At 43.3% G+C, this 27,125-nt stretch overlaps 1 protein-coding gene across 11 annotated transcripts in view; it reads left to right on the top strand.

Moving 5' to 3' along the window:
- Positions 1-27,125, top strand: part of SAP130 (Sin3A associated protein 130) — a 91,351-nt gene that overhangs the window by 48,231 nt on the left and 15,995 nt on the right. For 7 of the 11 annotated variants that reach the window (XM_032145661.2, XM_032145660.2, XM_032145659.2 and 4 more), the window contains exons 15-16: positions 3,263-3,367; positions 25,622-25,980. In XM_032145661.2, the coding sequence (XP_032001552.1) occupies positions 3,263-3,367; positions 25,622-25,980 (464 nt within the window). The remainder of the gene's footprint in view (positions 1-3,262; positions 3,368-25,621; positions 25,981-27,125) is intronic. The other 4 variants (XM_032145666.2, XM_032145665.2, XM_032145662.1 and 1 more) reach the window with 1 other exon arrangement.

Here is a 27,125-nt window from a genome sequence, read left to right as displayed (position 1 = left end):
GTCGGGGGTGCAGGAGGACTGGGTCGGGGTGGGAGAGCTGAGTCGGGTACAGGTGTCTTTACCTGCATCCTGGAGATGTTTTTTGCCAGCTTTGTTATGCGAGGTGAACAGACATGTTAACCGCATCCTGTAACTGTCTGGACAGTTACTGGAGGGGTCAGCGAAGGGTGGGGCGGGGGTTTGTCTTTTGCCTTGGGGTAGCTGTGAGGAGAGTGCAAGGGACTGTATTGTAAAGCCTGTGGGAGGGGAAGGGAATGGTCTGGTCGTGGTGACCTTAACAGTTACCAGCATCTTTTCCCAAAGGTAACTTAACCAATGGATAGATACAATCATATGTTGTGCATTTTTTTGTGTGAGTCTGACTTTCATCACTCGGTTTTATGTAATTCATCTGCATTATTGTATATGTTTTTTTTTTTTTTTTTTTTTTTTTTTTTTGAGATGGGGTCTCACTCTGTCTCCCAGGTTGGACTATAGTGGTGCGATCACAGCTTACTGCAGCATTTACCTCCCCAGGCTCAGGTGATCCTCCCACGTCAGTTTTTGTATTTTTAGTAGAGATGGGATTTCACTATGTTGCCCCGACTGGTCTCGAACTCCTGGGCTCAAGCATTCTGCCTGATCAGCCTCCCAAAGTGCTAGGATACATGCGTGAGCACCTGGCCTTGATTGTAATTTTTTAATTGTTGTATAAAATACCATGTATAACAGTACTGTGTTTTATCCCTGGTTATTTGAGTTGCTTCCATGTTTTCCTGTAATGATACCCTGAACATTTTTGTGCATGACTTTTGATTCATGCATGGGTACATTTCTGTTAAATACTGAGGCATTTGCTATGTCATAGGGTGTGCTTGTTTTAAACTTTCATGGATCATGGTTTTCTGTGTGGTTTTACCCATTTACACTCTCACCAGGAGTAATCATTGTTTCATCCTCACCAACACTTGTTCTGGACAATCTTTGTGAGTTTGGTCATTCTGTCAGTTTATAGTGATGTTTCTCATTAGGTTCTTTTTTTAAATTTGTTTTTGGTTTGGTTAGTTTTTGGCCAGTGTTGGGGGTGGGAGGGGTGGCAGCAATGCAGTTGGTCTTGCTTTTTTAACTTTTATTCTTATTTTCATTATGGAAAAGTTTAAACATAAGAAAATTCTGTGGCCGGGCACGGTGGGTCACACCTGTAATCCCAGCACTTTGGGAGTCCTAGGCGGGCGGATCATCTGAGGTCAGGAGATCGAGACCAGCCTGGCCAACATGGTAAAACCCCGTCTCTAATAATAATGCAAAAATTAGCTAGGGCATGGTGGCAGGCACCTATAATCCCAGCTACTCGGGGGGCTGAGGCAGAAGAATCACTTGAACCCAGGGGGCGGAGATTGCAGTGAGCCGAGATCGTGCCACCACACTCCAGCCTGGACAACAGAGCGAGACTCTGTGTCAAAAAAAAAAAAGAAAGAAAGAAAGAAAGAAGTTATGAACATATGAATACATGCCTGTCACCCAACTTTAGTTCTCAGCTTATCAGCTCTTGGCCAATTTTGCTTCACCTATATGCTTACCTACCCGCTCGTATCATATTATTTTGAAACAAATCCTAGATACCATGTCATTTAATTTGTATGTATTTCAGCATGTTCCTATGGAGAGAGACATAACATTAAAAACCAGTAACCCCTTAGTATCAAATAGCCAGTCATTGTTCAGGTTTCCAGTGGTCTGAAATGTCACACGATTTGTTATATTTTATATTATTTATTTGAATGAGTATTCTGATAAGCTGCATACATTGTGATTAGTTAATATGCCTTTAAAAGCCATTTTATTATTGAGGTTTCCTTTATCTTTTTTTTTTTCCTGCAGTTTATTTGTTGAAGAAACTTGGTCTTCTGGGCCATACCCCTTCTGGATTTTGTTGATGGCATCCCCAGTGTATTCATTTCCTAGGGCTGCTGTAACAAACTACCATAAGTCTTCTGGCTTAAGGCAACAGACATGTATTATCTTATAGTTCCAGTAGCTAGAAATCTGAAATGAAGGTGTCATCAGCGTCAGTTCCCCCTGGAGGTTCTCAGGGAGAATCCACTCATGCTGGCTACCAGTGGCTGCTGTTGACCTTTGTGTTTCTTGGCTTGCAGGCACAGCACCCCAATCTCTGCCTCCGTCGTCACATGGCCTTGCCCTTGTACTTGTGTCTCAAATCTCCCTTCCCTTTCTGTTACTAGGATACTTGTCACTGGAGCTTAAACTAAACTCTACATCCAGAACTCTGCATCTAAATGTAATTAAGGATCTCTTATCTTGAGATCCTTAATTACATTTGCAAAGGCCCTTTTTCAAGTAAGGTCACATTCACAGTTACTAAAGATTGGGATTTACATGTATCTTCTTAAAGAACTCAGTTCAACTGACTGCACCCGTAGTATAATTTCACTTGTTCTATCCTCCACATTTTCTGTAAGTTGTTACTTGACTCAGAAGGTTGGGTCTGATTTTTCTTTTTTTTTTTTTTATTGCTGCTTATGGCAAGACTACTTCATAGTTTGGTGATTTAGTCTCTTACCAGAAGACACATGATGTCTGATGCTCACCCTTTTTGAGATGTTAGTGGCTCTGAAGATCAGTACCCGGATCCATTAGTGATTAAGTGTTGTAAACTGGTATATTCTTGTCTAGTTATTTTCTCTCAGATCCACTCTCAACTGGTATTTGTTCCCACCACTCTATCAAAACTAAAAGTGTCAAGATTGCTCATGTTTTCATAGTGCTAACCTGATGGGTAATTCTCTGTCAGAGCCTTACGTGGCCTCTCTGCTGCACAGCGCAATTGATCTCCAACTCTTCCTGGAGCTGGTTTTTTCACTTGGCTTCCAGGTCTTTATAAACACCATAGGCATAATAATAATTGTAAACACTTAATATGGATGTCAGTGTTAATAACATTAAGTAGAAAGGAGATGTGGCATGCTAGAAGCAGCGGCTAAAAGAGTCACAATGGTTGCTTCCTGGAGGGAGCCTGACAGGAAGTGAGCAGGAATGGGGAAGGGACCTGCTCTTTTTTTTTTTTAAGATTTTGTGTACTATTTGGGTTTTTTGGTAATGTGTCTGTGGTATCTGAGAAAATGAAAATCCATTTTAAAAATACTTAGTCAATGTAGGGCTTTTATTTTGTCCTAGGTATGCCTGGCAAATGTGCATCTTTTATTTCTTAGCCTTGAATGCCCTTGGACTGCTGTTCTCCGGGTTTGTCTCTTGTCTCTTTCAGAATGGCAGTTCGGAAAACCCTCATTCCTCCTCAGCCTCCTGATGTTGCTAGTCCTCGAGTGGAAAGCTCTATGCGGAGTACATCTGGGTCACCTAGGCCTGCAGGGTGAGCACCTACGTGTTCTTAGCACTCTTGCTTTTACCCACACATCGTTGCAGTTGGGGGGAGTCTAATATTCCTGCGTGACATAGTCTTGTTAGGTTCTATTGCCCAGGCTGGAGTGCAGTGGCTATTCTCAGCCGCCGTCATAGAAAATCGTAACATACGACAGCCTTGAACTCCTGGGCTCAAGTGATCAGCCTCAGCCTCCTGAGTAGCTGGGACTATAGGCGTGTGCCACCACTCCCAACTTATATCCACTTTCTAGTTGCATGACCTGAACGCGTTTTTCAACCTCTCTGATTCCCATTTGCCTCATTTATAAAGTGGGCATTGAGCATTCATATAACATCTACCTCATAGAATTTTTGTATATTTAAACAAAATCATGCTTTTAAAACACTTTGTGTGTGCCTTATAGCAAACACCCAGTTGCTATGGCATTCAAAGATGACATCGTGACAGTATTTATTTTTGTTTTTTCTGTTTTTGAGACAGAGTTTTGCTCTGTTGCCCAGGCTGGAGTGCAGTGGCACTATCTCAGCTCACTGCAACTTCAGCCTCCCATGTTCAAGCGATTCTCCTGCCTCAGCCTCCAGAGTAGCTGGGATTACAGGCATGTGCCACCACACCTGGCTTTTTTTTTTTTTCTTTTTTTCTTTTTTTTTTTTTTTTTTTTTTAAGTAGAGATAGGATTTCGTCATGTTGGCCAGGCTGGTCTCAAACTCCTGACCTCAATTGATCCACGTGCCTCAGCCTCCCAAAGTGCTGGGATATAAGCATGAACCACCATGCCGGGCCTTATGACAGTATTTGTTCTTTCTCTTCTTAATTCCACAAGTAATATTATATTGGAAAAAGTAATTAGATAATATAAAAATACTTAAAGTGAAAATTATTGTCTCATTCTCTACCCACATTGCCAATCCCACTTCCTAGAATAATGTTGACTGGTAACAGTTTTGGGGTTTTGTTTGTTTTTTCCTGTAGACTTCCTCTATGATCAAGATAGTAGTTCTGATAAGTATCTTTCCACGTCTTTTTCTGCATACACATGTAGATAGATTGATAGATTCTTTTTGTTTGTTTGTTTGTTTGTTTTGAGACAGAGTCTTGCTCTGTCACCAGGCTGGAGTGCAGTGGCGTTCACTGCAACCTCCGCCTCCCAGGTTCAAGTGATTCTCCTACCTCAGCCTCCTGAGTAGCTGGGACTACAGGAGCGTGCCACCACACCCAGCTAATTTTTGTATTTTTAGTAGAGACGGAGTTTCACCATGTTGGCCAGGATGGTCTCTATCTCCTCATGAACCGCCCACCTTGGCCTCCCAAAGTGTTGGGATTACAGGCGTGAGCCACCGCGCCCAGCCCCAATTGATAGATTCTTAAAAGAGATCTTACTGATTATATTGTTTTATGTCTTGCACTTTTACTTATATCAGTAATAGTTTGCCATGTTAGTATATTTAGATCTACTTCTTCATAAAACTGCATTTGAGGAAAAAAAAATTGTGAATGCCTTGTTTGTGCCAGGTATTACTTTAGGATGTGGGGCTATAGAGCAGTCACAAAAATAGATGTAATGTGTCCATTCCCTTTCAGTTTACTTTCTAGTGGATGTGAGAAAATAATAAATGTAGGAAGAAAGGGAGACAGAGGAAAGGGAATAAAAAGTAATGGGAGGAAGAGGTGATGATTTACAGAAAAAGTCTTCTCTGAGAAGAGTATGAAGTAATAAGCCATGTGCTCCTTGATGCTGGAATGTGTCAGGGTCAGGCAGAGGAAAGAGGAACCAAGGCTTTGATATAAGGATACTTGCAGTTGTCACTTTGCACATTAGTGCAGTAACATAAAAATGACCATAAAAAAATGACCAGCCGGTCACAGTGGCTCATGCCTGTAATCCCAGCACTTTGGGAGGCCAAGGCGGGCAGATCACGAGGTTAGGAGATCAAGACCATCCTGGGCTAACATGGTGAAACCCTGTCTCTACTAAAAACAATTAGCTGGGCGTGGTGGCAGGTGCTTGTAGTCCCAGCTACTCAGGAGGCTGAGGCAGGAGAATGGGGTGAACCCAGGAGGCAGAGCTTGCAGTGAGCCAAGGTGGCACCACTGCACTCCAGTCTGGGTGACAGTGTTGTGGAACATCTCCAAGACTTCATTAAATGTGAAGGTTTTTGCCAGCATAACTTCTGAGACCTCTTCATCCTTTTCCTCAAAACCACTTTGCCTTCACTTCTCCTTGGACTCGGGGTACACACTTTATAGCACCATCTTTCTGTGTGATGGCAGTTAGCTGATTCACTCAACACCACTCATAGTCATATTGACTTCTGAAATGCTAAAACCAGCCTTCACTATCAGTAATTCATTTTCCTAATTACCATTTTCTTTCAGTGTGGCAGCTAACTTCAGGGCTTCAGCCTTGAATAATTGTAATTTTTTTTGGTTATTACTATTGTCAATCCAAAATAGAAATTAACTATTTCTGCCATAGGTGGCTTTCCTGGTGCAGTTTAAACTGAAAGATTATATTAAAGCTACTTTACCTTCCTTTTTATATTCACTAGACTTTTTCAATATGGTCCATAAAGCTTTTTACAAGTCTAGGTCTTACCCTTTTTTCTCTTTGCTGGACCATTTTGAAATCTTCAAATCACATAGAATTTCACTTCTGGCCTTATCCCTTTTTGGTCTTTTGCTGCATTTTCATCTTGGTTGACCCATTCTCACATTCAGTCTTCCATTTTCTTAAAATTTCACGTTGGTTTATCACTAGGATGCCAGAGCAACACAACTACATGCTTTGTTTTCTTTATGAACTGTTTATGCAGAACTGTTTATGGTCAGTGATTCATCATTACCAGACTTAAGAAGTGATATGATTGGTTACTGATCATGATGGGCATCTGTTAGTTACATGGTGATTTGGGGACCGCGGAGCTAGCCGCATAACAATGGGGATACATTCTGAGAGATACATCGGTAGGCAATTTCATTGTTGTGTGAACATCATGAGTGTCCTTGTACAAACTTAGATGGGATGGCCTACTGCATACCTAGACTATATGGTACCACCTATTGCTCCTAGGCTAAAAACCTGTACAGGACTTTACTGTACTGAATACTATAGGCAGTGGTAACACAGTGGTACATATTTGTGTATCTAAACATAGAAATTATAATCTTTATTTATTTATTTTTGAGACAGTTTCACTCTTGCTGCCCAGGCTAGAGTGCAGTAACTCAGTCTCGGCTCCCCATAACCTCTGCCTCCCGGGTTCAACCGATTCTCCTGCCTCAACCTCCTGAGTAGCTGGGATTACAGGCATGCACCACCATGTCTGGCTGATTTTGTATTTTTAGTAGAGACAGGGTTTCTCCATGTTGGTCAGGCTGATCTCGAACTCCCAATCTCAGGTGATCCTCCCGCCTTGGCCTCCCCAAGTGCCGGGATTACAGGCGTGCACCACCGCGCCTGGCCAGAAATTACAATCTTATGGGACCAGTGTCATGTGTGTGGTCCCTTGTTCATTGAAACATCCTTATGTGCTGCATGACTATATGTGATATTTACATGTGTGCGCTTCGTGCTCAGTGAGGACTGCCTGTATATTAGGAATCACAGGACCAGCAAGGAAGACTAGCCTGGCATCAGAGGGGAGAGTTGTACAAGATGGCTTAGAGATGAGATTGAGAGCTAGATTATTTAGGGCCTTGTGGGCTATTCAGAAGCCTTTGGATTTTGTTCTAAGACGAAGAGCCATTGGAGGGTTAAGGCATAGGAGTGACATGATCTGACTTATTTTAAAAGAATCACTCTGGCTACTGTGCTGAGAATAAACTGCAGCAGAGCAAGGGTGGAAGCAGGAAGACCAAGTGAGAGCTGATAAAATCATTAACTATCTTCATGGCTTGAACCTGCATGGAGGTAATTGTTTGTTTGTTTGTTTGTTTGTTTGTTTAATGAAATAGGGTCTCACTCTGTCACCCAGGCTGGAGTGTAGTGGTACAATCTCAGCTCACTGCAACCTTAACCTCCTGAGTAGTTAGGACTACTTAAGAGCCACCATACCCAGCTCATTTTTGTATTTTTTTGTCGAAACAGGGTTTCGCCATGTTGCCCAGGCTTGTCTGGAACTCCTGGGCTCAAGCAGTATTCCCACCTCAGCCTCACAAAGTGCTGGTATTACAGGCATGAGCACCACACCCTGCTCATATGTCTTAACAAGTGTTTGGATTCTTGATATGATTTGAAGGTACAGCTGACAAAATTTTCTGATGGAATGGAGAGAAAGAGAGGAGTCAAGGATAGCTCCCAAATTTTACCTGAGCATTCTAAAATGAGGAAAGTTATGAGAATAGCAGGAAAAAAATCAGGTTAGTTTCAGTCGTTTTACTTTTGCAATATCTAGGTGGTTGGACACCCAAGTGGAGATGTCAAATAGACAGATAGAAAATTCTGAAGGAGGCCGGGCGCAGGGGCTCACGCCTGGAATCCCAGCACTTTGGGAGGCCGAGGCGGGCGGATCACCCGACGTCAGGAGTTTGAGACTAGCCTGACCAACGTGGAGAAACCCCCTCTCTACTAAACATACAAAATTAGCCGGGCGTGTTGGCGCATGCCTGTAATCCCAGCTACTCGGGAGGCCGAAGCAGGAGAATCTCTTGAACCCGGGAGGCGGAGGTTGCAGTAAGCAGAGATCACGCCATTGCACTCCAGCCTGGGCAACGAGAGCGAAAGTTCATCTCAACAACAACAACAACAACAAAATTCTGAAGTAATACAGCTCTAGAATTGAAGATAGAAGTCCATGCTGGTGATAGAGATTTGGGAATTATAAGCAGATAGATGTTCTTTAGAGCTGTGAGAGTGGAAGGTAGTATAAATAGAGAACAGAAGTGGTGCAAGGACCAGGCTTGAGGACATAGCATCTTTAGAGGTCAGGAAAATGAAAAACCAGAAAAAGTGACTGTTTCCCGGTACTGTGTGATGTTCTGAGGTGTGTTGGTGCCACAATTAGTCTTCAGCTAGTGAACACTTTGGGTTTTTGTTTGCTTATTTTTGTTTTATTTTTAGAGGCAGGGTCTTGCCCAGTCACCCCGGCTAGAGTGCAGTGGCGTGATCATAGCTCACTGCAGCCTTGAACTCCTGGGCTCAAGGATCCTCCCACCTTAGCCTCCTGAGTAGCTGGGACTGCAGGTAGGCATCATTATGCCCAGCTATTTTTTTTTTTTTTTTTTTTTTTTTGAGACGGAGTCTTTCTCTGTCCCCCAGGCTGGAGTGCAGTGGCGCGATCTCGGCTCACCGCAACCTCCACCTCCTGGGTTCACGCCATTCTCCTGCCTCAGCCTCCCGAGTAGCTGGGAATACAGGTGCCCGCCAACACACCCGGCTAATTTTTTGTGTTTTTTAGTAGAGACGGGGTTTCACCGTGTTAGCCAGGATGGTCTCGATCTCCTGACCTCGTGATCCGCCCGCCTCAGCCTCCCAAAGTGCTGGGATTACAGGCTTGAGCCACTGCGCCCGGCTGCCCAGCTATTTTTATTTTTTTATTTTTTATTTTTAGGCAGAGTCTCACTCTGTTGCCCAGGCCGGAGTGCACTGGCACCATGTTGGCTCAGAACAACCTCTGCCTCCCAGGCTCAGGTGATTCTCCTGCCTCAGCCCCCCAAGTAACTGGGATTAAAGGCACCCACCATCACGCCTGGCTAATTTTTGTGTTTTTAGTAGAGACAGGGTTTTACCATGTTGGCCAGGCTGGTCTCAAACTCCTGACCTCAAGTGATCCACCCACCTTGGCCGTCCCAAAGTGCTGGGATTACAGGGGTGAGCCACCACGCCCAGCCTGCTAAGCTGATTTTCATATTGTTTTTGTAGAGATGGCAGTCTCACTGTGTAGCCCAGGCTGGTCTTGAACTCCTGGCCTCAACTGATCTTCCCACTTTGGCCTCCCAAAATATTGGGATTACAGGCATCAGCCACTGCACCTGGCCTGTTTTTGTTTTTGTCTTTTTCAAAACAAAGTCTCATATGGACTTAGTTTTCAAGGGTTGGTCCTGAAGGTGAAGAACCTGCCATGAGGTACCAAAGTCTCCCTGTGAGCAACAGCAGGTGCAGAAATAGGGTGAGCAGGGGCTATTTTTTAGACTCTTCTGGGATTTGGTGTGCTTCAGAGAAGTTGTGGAGGTAGGGCCCACACAGGCACTCAGACTGGCTTTGTTTGCAGTAGTCAATCTGTGGCACCTGAAAGAAGAGAGCATTTGGATTGTGAAGAAATAACTAGCTGGAAGAATAAACCCCCCACACTCCCACACCCAAGTAAAAGTAATCTCATATAAATGGCTGTTTTAGAAATAGCCAACTCCATTCACTGATGAGTAACAAAAAAGGATTAATATGAAGATAATTAAAATTAAGACGTAGGAAAGGAAGAACAAAGTATACCAATCTGTTCCCTAAGACACTGACCAAAAAATGTTGACGGGGGACAGATGAAATTTATGATGAAACATGCCACCATAAATTTAAATAACATAACAAAATAACCACCTCTATGAAGGAAAACACAAAGTTCAAATACAAAAGACTCCTGGAGTAAATGGCAAAACGTGAAGTGATGACACAGGAGTTGACAGGACTCAGTAGAGAACTAATGAAGATACCACAGAAGGAAGGCAAAATTAAAACTGCACAAGAGAGTATTTATTGGCCGTAGAAGATAGAAATGAAAAAGTGGATAAAATAAAAAGAAAGATAGTCATGTGTCATGGCTCATGCCTGTAATTCTAGCACCTTAGGAGGCCGAGGTCAACAGATGGGGGGAGCCCAGGAGTTCGAGATAAGCCTGGGCGATATGGCAAAACCTGAGCTCTAAAAAAAATTTCAAAAATTGGCCGGGTGTGGTGGTATGGGCCTGTAGTCCCAGCTACACAGGAGGCTGTGGTGGTATGGGCCTGTAGTCCCAGCTACACAGGGAGGATCGCTTGAGCCTGGCAAGTTGAGTTTATAGTGAATTGTGTTCATGTCACTCTACTACAGCCTGGGTGACAGAATAAGAACCTGTCTAAAAAAAAGAGAAAGAGAAAGATAAAAGAAAAACCATACAGAGCATACTGTGATAGAAGTAAGACCAAGCATGCGTCATATCATGTCACGTCAGTGGCTTCGTTGTGGGTTGAGTTGTGTCCCCCAAAAGTCAACTCCCAGTACCTCGGAATGCAGCCTTATTTGGAAATAGGGTCATTGCAGATGTAGTTAGTCAAAATGAAGCCCTGCTGGAGTAGGGTGAATCCTCAATTCAATATGACTGGTCTTCCTCTTTTTTTTTTTTTTTTTTTTTTTTTTTTTGGAGATAGTGTCTTGCTCTGTTACCCAAGCTGGAGTACAGTGAGCGGTGTGATCTAGGCTCAAGTGATCCTCCCACATTAGCCTCCCGAGTACCTGGGACTCCAGGCATGCATCACCATGCCCAGCTAATTTTTTTTTTTTTTTTTTTTAGACAGAGTCTTGCTCTCTGTCGCCAGGCTGGAATGCAGTGGTGCGATCTCGGCTCACTGCAACCTCCAGCATCCTGGTTCGAGCTATTCTCCTGCCTCAGCCTCCTGAGTAGCTGGGATTACAGGCACGCACCACCATGCCCAGCTAATTTTTGTATTTTTAGTAGAGGCAGGGTTTCACCATGTTGGCCAGGATGGTCTCGATCTCTTGACCTCATGATCCACCCACCTCGGCCTCCCAAAGTGCTGGGATTACAGGCGTGAGCCACCGTGCCCGGCCCATGCCCAGCTAATTTAAATAATTTTTTTTTTTTTTTTTTTTTTTTTTTTGAGACAGAGTCTCGCTCTCTCACCCAGGCTGGAGTGCAGTGGTGTAATCTCAGCTCACTGCAACCTCTGCCTCCCAGGTTCAAGAGATTCTCCTGCCTCAGCCTCCCGAGTAGCTGCGACTACAGGTGCAAGCCACCACACCCAGCTAATTTTTGTGTGTTTTTTTTTTTTTTTTGAGACGGAGTCTTGCTCTGTCGCCCAGGCTGGAGTGCAGTGGCGCAATCTCGGCTCACTGCAAGCTCCGCCTCCCGGGTTCACGCCATTCTCCTGCCTCAGCCTCTCCGAGTAGCTGGGACTACAGGCGCCCGCCACCACGCCCGGCTAATTTTTTTTTGTATTTTTTGTAGAGACGGGGTTTCACCGTGGTCTCAATCTCCTGACCTCGTGAGCCACCACGCCCGGCCAATTTTTGTATTTTTAGTAGAGACAGGGTTTCACCATGTTGGCCAGGATGGTCTCGATCTGTTGACCTCGTGATCCACCCACCTCGGCCTCCCAAAGTGCTGGTATTACAGGCGTGAGCCACTGCGCCTGGCCTAAATAAATTTTTTTAGTAGAGACAAGGTCTTGCTATATGGCACAGGCTGGTCTCAACCTCCTGGCTTCAAGTGATCCTCTTGCCTTGGCCTCCCAAAATGCTGGGATTACAGGCATGAGCCACCATACCTGACCCATGGCTAGTATTCTTAGAAAAAGGGGAAATTAGGACACAAATACATTACGTGAACATGAAGGCAGAGATTGGGAAGGTGCCGAAGAGTAACAAAGATTTCCAGCAAAGCCACCAGAAGCTGGGAGAGGAGGCATGGAATAGTCCGTCCATCAAGCCCACAGAAAGAACCAGCGCTGCTGACGCTTTGATCTCAGACTTCTGGCTCCAGAACTGTGAGACAAGCTACTTCTGTTTAAGCCACACAGTTTGTGATGATTTGTTGTGGTAGCTCTAGCAATCTAATACAGGTCTTAACTCGCCTGTTTCCAGATTGCATTGCAAAGCAGAACCCACCTCTGCTCTGCCTTGTATACAGAGGCAGGCCAAACACAAAGTGATTCAGGAAGGTCAAAATGAAACAATAGGTAAAGGGATGCTGAACTTGACTTGTGCTAACTCACAAGAGTAGATTGATACATTATCAGGAATTTTATGAGGCAGGTGTTAGACACAGCCATTGAAAAAATTATAATCCTGGGTAAAAACTCATAATTAAATTAAAATACCCAGTACTTCCTAATTATTCAACTACATTTTAACCTTCTTCCCGTGGAATAATTATGTAGAATGGTGTGCTGTTTCACGTCCCCCCTCCCCCCGCCAACCTCCACCCCACTCCACACTGAGTCATTTAGTATTGGCAGCTTGAAATTGGCCCGGGTGGGAGCACTTGTTCCACAGAAATTATCAATGGTACTTTGTTTACTGTTTTATTGATCATCTAAGCAGAGATTGGTAAGCGTTTTCAGTAAGGGGAAAAATAAATAGTAAGTTATTTTAGGTTTTGTGAGTCGCGTAGTCTCTGTCATGAGTCCTCATGTCTGGTGTAGCTGTATTGAAAGATTTCATCGGCAAAACTGATGTTGGGCGGGGATATAGTTTGTCAACACCTGGTCTAGACATAAGAAAGTAATGGAGAAAACATTAGTCATACCCAACTTGAAAGTGCTTGTCAGGCCAGGCACAGTGCCCTCGCGCCAGTAATCCCAGCACTTTGGGAGGCTGAGGCAGGTGGGTTACTTGAGGTCAGGAGTTTGAGACTAGCCTGGCCAACATGGTGAAACCCTGTCTGTACTAAAAATACAAAGATTAGCCGGGCGTGGTGGTGCACCTGTTGTCCCAGCTACTCGGGAGGTGGGAGATTTGCTTGAGCCCGGGAGGTGGATCTCTGCAGTGAGCCGAGATCACACCACTGCACTCCAGCCTGGACGACAGAGTGAGACCCTGTCTTTTTTTTGTTTTTGAGATGGAGTTTTGCTCTTGTCGCCCAGGCTGGAGTGCAGTGGTGCGATCTCTGCTCACTGCAACCTCCTCCACCCAAGACCCTGTCTTTAAAAAAAAAACAAAAAAACAACTCCGGGCATGGTGGCTCACATCTGTAATCTCAACACTTTGGGAGGCCAAGGCGGACAGATCACCTAAGGCCAGGATTTCGAGACCAGCCTGGCCAACATGGCGAAACCTGTCTCTAATAAAAATATAAAAAATTAGCCGAACGTGGTGGGGGCCACCTGTAATCCCAGCTACTCCGGAGGCTGAGGCAGGAGAATCGCTTGAACCTGGGAGGCAGAGGCTGCAGTGAGCCGAGATGGTGCCATTGCACTCCAGTTTGGGCAATAAGAGTGAAACTCTGTCTTAAAAAAAAAAAAAATGCTTTACTATAGCTGTTACATTATGAAGATGCCAAAAATTTAAGGAAGTGTTCTTGTTCTGCATATGTTCAAAACCGTTACCTGACTCGGGGAAGAAGTCTCACGTGTCATTGTGAATTTTTCCCTTTTCCCTCACTGATTTTTTAGGTCCTTTCCATTGTAGTTGGAAAAGATCTTTTGTTTGGGTACAGACTTTATAAATTTTTTGAAATTTAAATTTTGACCTAACGTATGGTCTATCCTGGAGAATGTCGCATGTGCCCTTGAGAAGAATGTACGATCACTGTTGTTGGGTGGAGTATTCTATATATCTGTTAGGTCTAGTTTGTTTAGTGTTCCAGTCCTCTGTGTCCTTGCCAAGTTTCTGTCTGGATGTTTCATCCATTATTGAAAATGGGGTATTGAAATCTCCAGCTATGGCCAGGCGCAGTGGCTCACGCCTGTAATCCCAGCACTTTGGGAGGCCGAGGGGGGTGGATCACAAGGTCAGGAGTTCAAGACCAGCTTGGCCAAGTTGGTGAAACCCGTCTCTACTAAAAATACAAAAATTAGCTGGGCATGGTGGCGGATACCTGTAATCCCAGCTACTCGGGAGGCTAAGGCAGAGAATTACTTGAAACCCAGAGGCAGAGTTTGCCGTGAGCTGAGACTGCGCCACTGCACTCCAGCCTGGGTGACAGAGTGAGACTCCGTCTCAAAGAAAAAAAGGAAAGAAAAGAAATTTCCAGCTATTCTTGTCATCCTATCTGTCTCTCTCTTTAATTCTGTCAGTATCTCCTTTATTCTGTTACATGGGGCACCATTCTTTGATGTGCGAAGGTTTATAATTGCTGTATCTTTTTCTCTTTATTGTGGTATGAACACTTAACATGAGATCTGCCCTGGTAGGGAGAAGTTTAAATGTACATTGTTGTTCGTTGTAGGCACAGTGTCACACAACAGAGCTCTAGAACGTCTTCATTTTGCTTAACTGAAACTTTATGCCCTTTAATTGGTAACTGCTCGTTTCTCCAAATTCTTTGATCTTCTTGATGAATCTTTTATTAATATAGTATGTCCTTTGTCTTGTTTTGGATTTAACGTCCATTTTCTCTGATATTGATAGAGGCCTGCAGCTTGCTTTCACTTACTGTTTTCATGAAGTATCTTTTTCCATCCTTTCACATTTTGTATGTTATTGAAGTTAAGTTGGTATCAATGCAAACTAGATTGATATGAATTTAGAATGTTGATTGTAATCCCGTGGTAACCAGTTTTAAAATACCAATGAAAAAAGATAATGTCATCTGAGGACTCAAATTACACACACAAATGTTTTTTCAAAAGATTTATCAAGCAAAGGTAAACAAATTGAAATCTTATCAGAAAAGGTAGAATTCAGCTTAAAAGCAAAACACAGAGGGTCCCTTTTTTTTCTTTTCGTGAGATGGCATTTCACTCCTGTTGCCCAGGTTGGAGTACAGTGGCGCAATCTCAGCTTACTGCCGCCTCCGCCTCCTGGGTTCAAGCGATTCTCCTGCCTCAGCCTCCTGAGTAGCTGGGATTACAGGCACACGCCACCACACCCAGCTCATTTTTGTATTTTTAGTAGAGACAGGGTTTCACCATGTTGGCCGGGCTTGTGTCGAACTCCTGACCTCAGATGATCTGCCCACCTCGGCCTCCCAGAGTGCTGGAATTACAGGTGTGAGCCATCGCACCTGGCCCACAGAGGGTCCTTTATAATGCTGAAGAATCTACTTTACAATGAAGTTTGTTTTATTTATTTTTATTTTTTTGAGACGGAGTCTCGCTCTGTCACCCAGGCTGGAATACGATGGCACGATCTTGGCTCACTGCAACCTCCACCTCCCAGGTTCAAGCGAGAATCTCCTGCCTCAGCCTCCTGAGTAGCTGGGATTACAGGCGCAGCCACCATGCCTGGCTTATTTTTTTGTATTTTTAGTAGAGACGGGGTTTCACCGTGTTGGTCAGGCTGGTCTTGAACTCCTGACCTCGTGATCTGCCCGCCTCAGCCTCCCAAAGTGCTGTGATTACAGATGTGAGCCACCACACCTGGCCTACAATGAAGTTTTAACAGTTAAGAATATCTGTGTACCAAATAATGTAGCATTAAGACTCATAAAGCAGAATTTACAAGAAGTATGAGGAGAGTTTCAAAGAGCAGCTTAGGAGCAAAAGGGCTTTAATTCACGTTTTTCAGGCCTCATCAATTCTAGCAGACAACAAATAAATAGGATATAATAATAAATCGAAATAATAATAAGGGGAAATAGATACTATTAAATTCCGTGTGTTAATTACACGTTTTTTTCTCTCTCTCTCTCTCTCTTTTTTGAGACAGTCTCACTCTGTCGCCCAGGCTGGAGTGCAGTGGCATGATCTCGGCTCACAATAATCTTCACCTCCCTGGTTCAAGCAACTCTCGTGCCTTAGCTTCCCGAGTGGCTGAGATTACAGGCGTGTGCCACTGTGCCCAGCTAATTTTTGTATTTTTAGTAGAGACAGGGTTTTCCCATATTGGTTAGGCTGGTCTCAAACTCCTAATCTCAAATGATCCACTTGCCTCGGCCTCCCAAAGTGCTGGGATTACAGGCATAAGCCACTGTACCCGCTCCCTGCCCCGCCCCCCCACCTCTCGCTTTTTTTGTTTTTGAGACAGTATCTCACTGTGTCACTCAAGCTAGAGTGTAGTGGCACAATGCTGGCTTGGCTCACTGCAGCCTTGACCTCCCAGGCTTGAGTGATCCTCCCTGTTCTGCCTCCAAAGTAGCTGGGACTACTTGAGTTAGTGTTAGTCTGGGTTTTTCTGTTCGTTTTGTTTTGTTTAGAGACGGAGTCTCGCTCTGTTGCCAGGCTGGAGTGCAGTGGCACGATCTCGGCTCACCACAACCTCTGCCTCCCAGGTTCAAGCGATTCTCCTGCCTCAGCCTCCCGAGTAGCTGGGACTACAGGTGCACACCACCATGCCCAGCTAATTTATTTGTATTTTTAGTAGAGATGGGGTTTTACCATGTTGGCCAGGATGGTCTCGATCTCCTGACCTCGCGATCTGCCCACCTCGTTCTCCCAAAGTGCTGGGATTACAGGCGTGAGCTATCACACCTAGCCTGTTTTTTGTTGTTGTTGTTGTTTTTTGTTTTTGTTTTTTGTTTTTTTGAGACAGAGTCTCATTCTGTCACCCAGGCTGGAGTACAGTGGCACGTTCTCAGTTCACTGCAACCTCCGCCTCCCGGGTTCAAATGATTCTTGTGTCTCAGCCTCCTGAGTAGCTGGGATCACAGGCTTGTGCCACCAAACGTGGCTAATTTTTGAATTTTCAGTAGAGACAGAGTTTCAACATGTTGGCCAGGCTGGTCTTGAACTTCTGGCCTCAGGTGATCCATGTACCTCAGCCTTCCAAAGTGTTGGCATTACAGGCATGAGCCACCATGCCCAGCCAGTGTTAGTCTGTTTTCTAAGTTATTAGTTTCTGATTTTACATTTATTGTTTCCTTTATTTTTTTTTTGTTTGTTTTCTAGTTTTTCAGCTGACAGTTTTCGGTATTTAAGGCTATGAACTTTCTTCTAAATAATGCTTTCATTGCAGCCCACTGATTCTGCTATATAATGCTTTCATTGTGGCTTTTTTTATTTACTTTTGTTTTTTTTTTGAGATGGAGTTTCGCTCTCGTCGCCCAGGCTGGAGTGCAGTGACACGATCTCAGCTCACTGCAAACTCCACCTCCTGGATTCAAGTGATTCTCCTGCCTCAGCCTCCCAAGTAGCTGGGATTACAGGCATCCACCAACACGCCCAGCTAATTTTTGTATTTTTAGTAGAGGCAAGGTTTTACCATCTTGGCCAGGCTGGTCTCGAACTCCTGACCTCAAGTGTTCTGCCTGCCTTGGCCTCCCAAAGTGCTGGGATTATAGGTGTGAGCCACTACGCCCAGACTAAATTTCCTTATTTTTTAGATGAGGTCTCACCATGTCATCCAGACTGGAGTGCAGTGGGTGTGAACAGTTCACTGAAGCCTTGAACTCCTCGGCTCAGGTCATCGTCCTGCCTCAGGCTCCTGAGTAGGGGACCACAGGCACATACCACTATGCCCAGCTCTCAGAGAACATTTTAAAATGGGTAAAAAGGGCTTTCTGTTTTCTCCTTTCATTCCTATTTCTAGTTTGCCTGTCTAACACTATCCCAATCGAGATAAACCATAAAAATATTAAAAAGGAGTTTTTTACATTGAACTTATGTAGTTCTATGCAAATAATGATAGAAAAAACCATGGATAAATGTATGTGGCTGGGGAGGCCCCACATTCATGGCAGAAGGCAAGGAGGAGCAAGTCACATCTTATGTGGATGGTGGGAGGCAAAGAGAGAGCTTGTGCAGGGAAACTCCCTTTTTGAAACCATCAGATCTCATGAGACTTAGTTACTATCACGAGAACAGCACAAGAAAGACCCGCCCCCATGATTCAGTCATCTCCCACAGGGTCCCTCTCATAACACATGGGAATCATGGGAGCTACAAGATGAGATTTGTGTGGGGACACAGAGCCAAACCATAACACATCATGACTCAAAATTCAGAATCTATAAAAAGAAAGTTTTGGGAAATTTGACTCAGGGCTGGTTATGGTGGCTGACATCTGTAATCCCAGCAATTTAGAAGGCCAGGGTGGGCAGATTGCTTCTAACCCAGGAGTTCGAGACCAGCTTGGGCAACATGGCCAAACTCCATCTCTACAAAAGATACAAAAATGAGCTGGGCATGGTGGCACGCACCTGTGGTCCTGGCTACTCAGGAGGCTTAGGTGGGAGGATTGCTTGAGTCTGGGAGGTCGAGGCTACAGTGAGCCAGCATCGTGCCACTGTATTCCAGTCTTGGTGATAGAGTGAGACCCTGTCTTTAATAAGAGAGAGAGAAATTTGGCTCAGTAAAAATTATTTAAAAAACAAACTACTTTTGTCAAGAAAAAACTTGATAAGCAAAGTGGAAGACAAATGATGAATTGGGAAGATATATTTCCAACTCATATCACAGTCTAACGGCTAATCTTCATAGTATGTAAATAACTGCCAGAAATGAAGAATAAAGAAGTAAGTCCAGTAGAAAAATGAACAACCTTTTTGAACAATTTTAGTTCACAGGTAAAGAAGTATCAGTGGTCCATAACATGTGGAATAATGCTTTATATCAAGAGATGAGCAAACTGAGAGCACACTGAGTCACCATCGTTTACCTTTCGTACTGGCAAAATCCCAGGAGTTTGAAATATGCTGTTGGAAGAGCTGTGGATAATTGGGTGCTTTTATTCTTGGTGAGAATGCAAACTGTATAACCCTAATGGAAAGGCAACTTGGCAATACTTACCAAAATTACAGAGGCATTTTTCTTTCCCACGTATGTGTGGTAATTTATTATTCGGATACACTAGCACACATATCAGATGACCGAGGTGTCAATGTGCTGAGAGCTAACACGCCAGAGTTGGAAGGGCTCTGTTGAAAGATAGCTGGCTTGCTGCTCCCTGGACAGCTCCACTCTGAAATGCAGCTCTCCTGAACAGTCAGCACCAGAGCTCACAAGCACCTCCTCCCACCCCTGTAGTTTTCATGCCACGTCACGTTCCCCAAATTCCTTAGGGTAGAGAAGCAAGGAAGCAACATACTTTGGGAAGTCTGACTCTGACAGCAAGTGGTTTGTCCACTGTGGCTGGGCATTGCATTTCTTGGTAGAATGGAGAGCCTGGGGAATTGTGTGCATTCCGCTCACCTTCTGCCTCCAAATATTCCCAGTTAAATTTGTAGTTTTTTAGTCTGTTGAATGTTGTTATCTGTATTGGTCTTTATACTCTACTCCACAAACAGGGGACTGGGTAAATAAAATATAGTTACAAGTCAAAAAAGCAACCCAATTGAGTCAAAAAAAAAAAAAAAAAAAGCAAGGTATGAGGTATATGCTATGACAGTTTTGAAATAAGCAGGGAGGTTGGGTAAGAAAATAACATTTGGGCCAGGTGCAGTGGCTCACACTTGTAATCTCAGCATTTTGGGAGGCCAAGATGGGAGGATCACTTGAGCTCAGGAGTTTGAGACCAGCCTGGGCAACATAGCAAGACCTTGCCTCTACTAAAATTAAAAAAAAAAAAAAAAAAAAATTAGCTGGGCATGGTGGTACACCCCTGTAGTCTCAGCTGCTAGAGGGGTTGGGGAGGAGAGGCTGAGGTGGGTGGATCGCTTGAGCCCAGGAGTTTAAGACTAGCCTGGACAACATGGCAAAACTCTATCTCTACAAAAAATACAAAAATTAGTCGGGTGTGGTGGTGCACACCTCTGGTGCCAAGCTACTGGGAGGCTGAGGTGGAAGGATTACTTGAGCCCGGGAGGTCGAGGCTGCAGTGAGTCCTGATCGTGCCACTGTACTCCAGTCTGGGCAACAGAGCCAGACCCTGTCTCAAAAAAAAAAAAAAAAAAAGAAGAGAAAGAAAAAACATCTGTATTTGTTTATGTCTCATTCATAAGTACTCTAAGGTCATACAAGAAATTATTATATTTCATTGATTGTGATAAACAAGGTTTTAAAACCATAGCATCTCTAAAATCAGTATCTTAAAACTGATGACATCTTAATATTCTAGAATTCAGTTATTGCATTTTTAAGTATGCACAAAATAATGGTTCATTTTATAACTGTTGCCATCTTAGAGTCAGTGGAATGCTGAGGTATAGTGATATTGTGTGGAAGATAATAGTAGATGGGTTAGAAGAAGGGAGCTTTCTCGATATATCATTTGAAACATGTGAATGCATTACTAATTCAAAACAAACAAAACTTTTAAGGAAAATTAAGATATTGAAAAATATAAAATAGATTAAAAAAGGAAATCCAATAGCTGTCAATATAAGTAAATTTAATTTTTTTAAGTTATGTAGTACTACAAGGCTTATAATGTTTGTGTAGGTTTTTCTAGGTATCACTAGTTTATCTTCAAACTTTCCACCAAACCTACAGAACTGCTCTAAATGAGTTAAACCTGTCAGATCTCTGTCATTTGTGCTTTTGCTTGATCACATCTCTCCTTGAAGCCCTGCTTCTGCCTGCCCCAGTCTGTATCGGTGCCTGTCTGGACTCGGTGCCCAGCTGTTGTTCCTGGTGCCTCCTTTCTCCGCCAGGCTCTGATTTCCCTTCACCTTGTCACCTGGAGCCTGTATGCTTCCTTTTTCTTGATTTACCCCCTTGATTTGTAAGAGCACCTCTTCAGTAGTAGTGACAGAATGCCCAAGATGTCAGTTTTTCATACTTGGCATATCAGAAAACATCTTTATTCTGTCCACACTCTTCAGTCTGTTTTCTCTATATTGTTCAGATTAGGCTAATTATACTGATCTGTCTTCGGCCTCATTGATTCTAAGGCAGATGCGATGGCTCTTACCTGTATAGTCCCAGCTACTCAGGAGGCTGAGGAGGGAGGATCATTTGAGGCCAAGAGTTGGAGGCTATGGTGCTCAATGATCATGCCTGTGGAGAGCCACTGCACTCCAGCCTCACCAACACAGCAAGACCATCTTATTTCAGTTATTATATTTTTTATTTCTTTAATTTCTATTTGGTTCCAAAATTTTTATAACTTTGGTTTTTTTACTAAGATTTTTCTATTTTTTTCATTCATTTCAAGTGAATTTGTAATTGCATATTAACACATATTTATGATATCTGCTTTAAAGTCCTTGTCAGATAATTCCTTCATCATTCTTATTCAAGTTGTGATTTTCCTGTTTCTTAATGAGTGATTTTCCGTTTGGAACTGGACATTTTAAGTGTTAAGTTATAAGACTGGATTTATATGTAGGTTATACTTCAGCAGGCCTCCTCTCAAACTACCCCAGCAGGGAAGAGGGGGCATTGCCTTGTTACTGCCAGGTGATCAGTGAAGGCCAAGTTCCCGGTTGGCCTCTGATGATACTGCATGAGTAGTGGGATGGGGAGGGGATTGAGGCCTCTCACTACAACCTGGCTGGGGAAGTCTAGACTCTTCTCAGCCTTTGCCAGGGCCGCAGTTGTTTTCTGTGACGTTTCACTGGAGTACAGCAATTATTGTCTACAGGATTTTCATCAAGCCAAGCCACCCCTTTTTGTTGGTTCTTGGGCTAGACAGAGTAGGCTTTTCTTGGGACTTTTTTTTGTCTCTGCTCTTTGGCATTTCCATGTTATCAGCTTCTCCAGCGCCCTGTCCAGGGCACACAAGGCAAAAAGCAAATCCAGGGAACTGACTGCCATGCCGTTCCTGGGGTCCTGAGGTCCCTAGACAATGTGCCTTTTTCTCCTCACTTTTCAGCAGCTCGTTGTGCTTGGTTTATATTATAACACTCACAATTTTCAGCTATACTTTGTGGGAGGAATAGGAAAAAGTATGTCTACTCCATCATTCCTGAAACACAACTCCTCACTCTTAAATGCTAGAATGGCAGGCAGAATTTTAGATGGGAAATCATTGATCTTTAAAAGTATTAGCCGGGTGTGGTGGCTCACCCCAGAGCTTCAGGAAACCAAGGCAGGCAGATTGCTTGAGTCCAGGAGTACGAGACCAGCCTGGTCAATATGGCGAAACCCCGCCTCTACAAAAAATACAAAACTTAGCCATGATGGCACATACCTTTAGTCCCAGCTACTGAGGCTGAGGCAGGAGGATCACCTGAGTCTGGGAGTTTAAGGCTGCAGTGAGCCATGATCATGCCACTGCACTCCAGCCTAGGCAACACAGTGAGAGAGTCTCTCTCTCTCTCTCTATCTATCTCTGTTATCTGTCTCACTCATATATATGAGAGAGTGTGACATACATATAAATGTATTACTCTGTTGTCTTCTACATTTTGTTTTTACTTTTGAAAACCCAGATACGATTTTTGAGTGCTGATCTTTATATCTTATGTGTTCATTTCTTTCTGAACACTTTAATGATCTTTGTTCTCAGTGTTCAAAAACTTGACAGTAGAATTTGGGTTGGTTGTTTTTTGAGATGGAGTCTCGCCCTGTTGCCCAGGTTGGGGTGCAGTGGAGTGATCTCAGCTCACTGCAACCTCTGCCTCCTGGGTTCAAGCGATTCTCCTGCCTCAGCCTCCTGAGTAGCTGGGATTACAGGTGCTCACCACTGCGCCCCACTAATTTTTTGTATCTTTAGTAGAGACAGGGTTTCACCATGTTAGCCAGGCTGGTCTCGAACTCCTGACCTCGTGATCCTTCTACCTCGGCCTCCCAAAGTGCTGGGATTACAGGCGTGAGCCACTGTGCCCGGCCTTTTTTTATACTTTAAGTTCTGGGATACATGTGCAGAACGTGCAGGTTTGTTACATAGGTATACATGTGCCATGGTGGTTTGCTGCACCAGTTGGTTGTTTTTATATGTGCTGGATACTCAGTGGTCTCTTCAGTCTGAAAACTTGTATTGGTTGATACAGGGGTATCTTGATGTATTATTTCTTTCGTAATTTGTTTTCTGCTACTCAATTTTCATCTCCTCCCTTTTTTGGGGGAACTCTTATTTGTCAGGTGAACTTCTGGAATTGATTTTTTTTTATTTTTTTCTCTCATTTATTTACTATCTCTCTTTTCTCTTTTTCTTTCTAGATATCTTCAACTTTGTCTTAAAGCCTTCTCAATATGAAAATCTGTAAATATCTGGGAAAATAGAGAAAATAATAGTAATCAAACAATGTAACTTTTAATATTTTGTCGTAATTTATCTTTTTTTTTTAAGAGACAGGGTCTCGCTCTGTTGTGGCTGAAGTTCAGTGGTGCCATCATAACTCATTGCAGCCTCAACCTCCCAGGCTCAAGCAGTCCTCCTGCTCTTCAGCCTCCAGAGTCGCTAGGACCACAGGCACACACCACCACGCCCAGCTCATGTTTGTGTTTTTGTAGTTTTGGAGTTTCCCTACGTTAACTAGGCTAGTCTTGAATTCCTGGGCTTAAGCGATCTTCCTGCCATGGCCTCCCAAAGCACTGGGATTATAGGCGTGAGCCACCACGCCTAGCCAGTTCTTTCTTATACCTATTCAAACATGCAGTTCAGACTCTCTAGTGTCTTTTCTTTTTTTTCCCCTTTCAGTGTTTACACTTTTATATTCCAGAACTTCTAGTCCCTCTGTTGCGCAGGCTGGAGTGCCAATGTTACAGTTACAGCTCATTGCAACTTCAGACTCCTGGGCACTCAGCGTCCTTAGTAGCTGGAACTACAGGTGTATGCCAGTGCACCTGGCAAATTAAAAAAAAATTTTTTTTAAGAAATGGGGTCTTACTATTTTGCCCAGGCTGGTCTCGATCTCCTGGCCTCAGATGATTCTTCTGCCTCACCTTCCCAAACTGCTGGGAATTTATAGGCATGAGCCACTGTGCCCAACTCAATATTTTCATTTCTATGGGTTAAAAATCCCAAGTATACAATTGCTCATCTGAGAATATAGGAGTAAAAACCAAAGTGTTTTTGTTTTTGTCTTCTCTCATTCAACAACAACACAGAAACTTATGTGACCTTTGGTTAGTAAGAAGTGGGGGAGGATTTTTCCCCGGCAACCAACCAATCAGTTTTGCAGAAGACACCAGGTGGGTGCCCTCTAATTCAATTATGACACTTGGAGATAGTGTCAGATCTCACAGGTTGAGGGCTCAGTCCCACAAGACTGCACCTAACTTTCTTTTTTTTTTTTAATTTTTTTTTTTTTATTATACTTTTAAGTTCTAGGGTACATGTGCACAAGGTGAAGGTTTGTTACATATGTATACATGCGCCATGTTGGTGTGCAGCACCCATTAACTTGTCGTTTACATTAGATATATCTCCTAATGCTGTCCTTCCCCCCTCCCCCCACCCCATGACAGGCCCCGGTGTGTGATGTTCCCCTTCCTGTGTCCAAGTGTTCTCATTGTTCAATTCCTACCTATGAGTGAGAACATGTGGAAGACTGCACCCAACTTTCAATGCCAAATGCAAGCCCCAGGTGATTTTACTTGTTCTTCTGACCAGCTAGTTCCCATGCATAAGTTTGATTAATTTGCTAGAACAGCACACAGAACTCAGGAAAACACTTCACGTACATTAACCTATTTTCATAAAGGCTATTACAGAGGATGCAGATGACCAACCAAATGGAACAGACGCATAAGGCCTGGGAGAAGGGATGTGAAGCTTCCGTGGCCTCTCCAGGCACGCCTGCCCTCCAAGAATTTCCATGTGCTAGCTATCCCAGAAGCTCCTGAACCCAGTCTTTTTGAGTTTTTATGGAAATTCAATTTATACAGGAATGGTTGATTAGGCATTGGCCATTAGTAATCAGCTCAACCTCAGCCCCTCTCAATTACAAGTGTAGCTAAAGAAAAAAAAAAAAAAAACAGAAAAATAACCACTCCAAAGACAACATATATATTACAGAATTCTGGGAGAAAAGGTACATTAATATTATGAAAATTGGTTGTGCTATGATGATACGACTTTGAGTGAGTTCTTTAAAGTGTTATTTTTTCTTAGTTAATTTTATTACTGCTTATAGAAACTTGGGAGCAGGACGTACAGTATATCTTTAAAACCTGATTTCCATTAAATTGCTTCGTTAAACTTTAAAGTCAAGAAATAGAGTATTAGAGCTGGGCACAGTGGCTCACACCTGTAATCCCAGCACTTTGGGAGGCCGAGGCAGGTGGATCACTTGAGCTCAGGAGTTGGAGATCAGCCTGGGCAACATGGTGAAACCTCATCTCCACAAAAAAATAACAAAAATTAGCCTGGCATGGTGGCACACACCTGTAGTCCTGGCTACTCAGGAGGATGAGGTGGGAGAATCCCTTGAGCCCAGAAGACAGAAGTTGCAGTGAGCCAAGACCATGCCACTGCACTCCAGCATGGGTAACAGAGTGAGACCCTGTCTCAAAATTTTTTTTTAATTAAAAATTTTAAAAAAGGAAATAGAGTATAAATTGTACAGTGTGCTGGACAGAAATAATTGGACAAATACTCATCCTCTGAGATGTTGTAGATGAAGGCAGTTTTTTTCTTATTTGCTACTGTGCTTTTCTTTTGTGTTTTAGTGCCAAACCCAAGTCTGAAATTCACGTGTCTATGGCCACTCCCGTCACTGTGTCCATGGAGACTGTATCCAATCAAAATAATGATCAGCCTACCATTGCCGTCCCTCCAACTGCCCAGCAGCCCCCACCGACCATTCCAACTATGATTGCAGCAGCCAGTCCCCCGTCACAACCAGCCGTTGCCCTTTCAACCATTCCTGGAGCGGTCCCCATCACTCCACCCGTCACCACCATTGCAGCTGCACCACCTCCATCAGTCACTGTGGGTAGCAGTCTCTCCTCCGTCTTGGGCCCTCCTGTTCCTGAAATTAAAGTGAAAGAAGAAGTAGAACCAATGGATATCATGAGGCCAGTTTCTGGTAAGTCCGTCCATAGAATACTCTCCATTGGCAATTGCCTCTTCCCCTTCCCTAATTCTCCTCCAGCATCCAGATTCTTCTGTAACCCTCAGCCAAGACTCCCGGATACCCATTTTAGATGTTGCATGTCATTAGTTTTTGATAAGTAGAAGAAAGCAATAAACTCATTGTGAAAACTAAAACTACTTTGCTTCCCTTTTGTAATTAAGTTTAATTTCTGGCCAAAATCATGAAAGAGATTAATATTTCCCCATGGATATCCTTCAACATAGTTTCCTTGCGTGCATTAAGAAAATGCTACTATGTAAAAGGGGTCACAATATGGCTTTAGTACTATTTATTCCAAGTTTCATTGCCTTGTTATGCAATCAAGTAAGATTTATGTTGCTGAAAAACCTATATGTGATTAGTAAAATCTTAAAACAATTCATTTCTCCTTTACCACTTCATCTTAACTCTAAACTTCCGGTTTGAGAAAGTCAAATCACTCGAGAGGTTTTCTTTTTCTCTTTTTTTCTTTTCTTTTTTTTTTAATAATTTATGTAGAATTTTGTTTTTCCTACAAAAGTAACATATTCAGTATACAAACTGTGTGAAGTATAAACAAATCCAAAGAAGCAAGCAAGTTATTTGTGCCCTGGTACCCAGTATTACCTACTATTTCAGTGAGAAGGCCTCCATTTCTTTCTCATGTCGTTTGCCCGATAGAGGTGTGATTGTGCTATGTCTATAGTTTTTTTTAATGTACTGTTTATTTACTCATCTGTTTATTTATTCTGCCATGAAATCTCTTTCTGCGGGTATATTTACCCTTGGCACTTTCTTTGAAAGATACCATGAGTAATCCAGAAGGGAAAATGAAGCACCCTCAGTTATGCTACTCATCTGCTCTTTTTGGCTGATTCCTTTTACCTCTCTGTGCTAGAAAACTGCCTGTAATCCTACCTCAACCTATAGGGGTCTATTCCAGGAATTGTTCTGGGCACTGACAATGCAACTTTGTGTAAGACAAATGCAACTTTATCCTCTTAGATCTTACATTCTAGTGAGGGAGACAAAAGCAAAAATATGACTAAATTATATATGTATGTATGTGTGTATATGTATGTTTGGGTGATAAGTTCTATGGAGAAACAAAGCAGGGA

This window comes from Hylobates moloch, unplaced genomic scaffold, assembly GCF_009828535.3.
Source record: "Hylobates moloch isolate HMO894 unplaced genomic scaffold, HMol_V3 SCAFFOLD_24, whole genome shotgun sequence".
In the NCBI taxonomy this organism is placed as follows: Eukaryota; Metazoa; Chordata; class Mammalia; order Primates; family Hylobatidae; genus Hylobates; species Hylobates moloch.
This window is presented reverse-complemented; position numbering and strand designations above follow the sequence as displayed.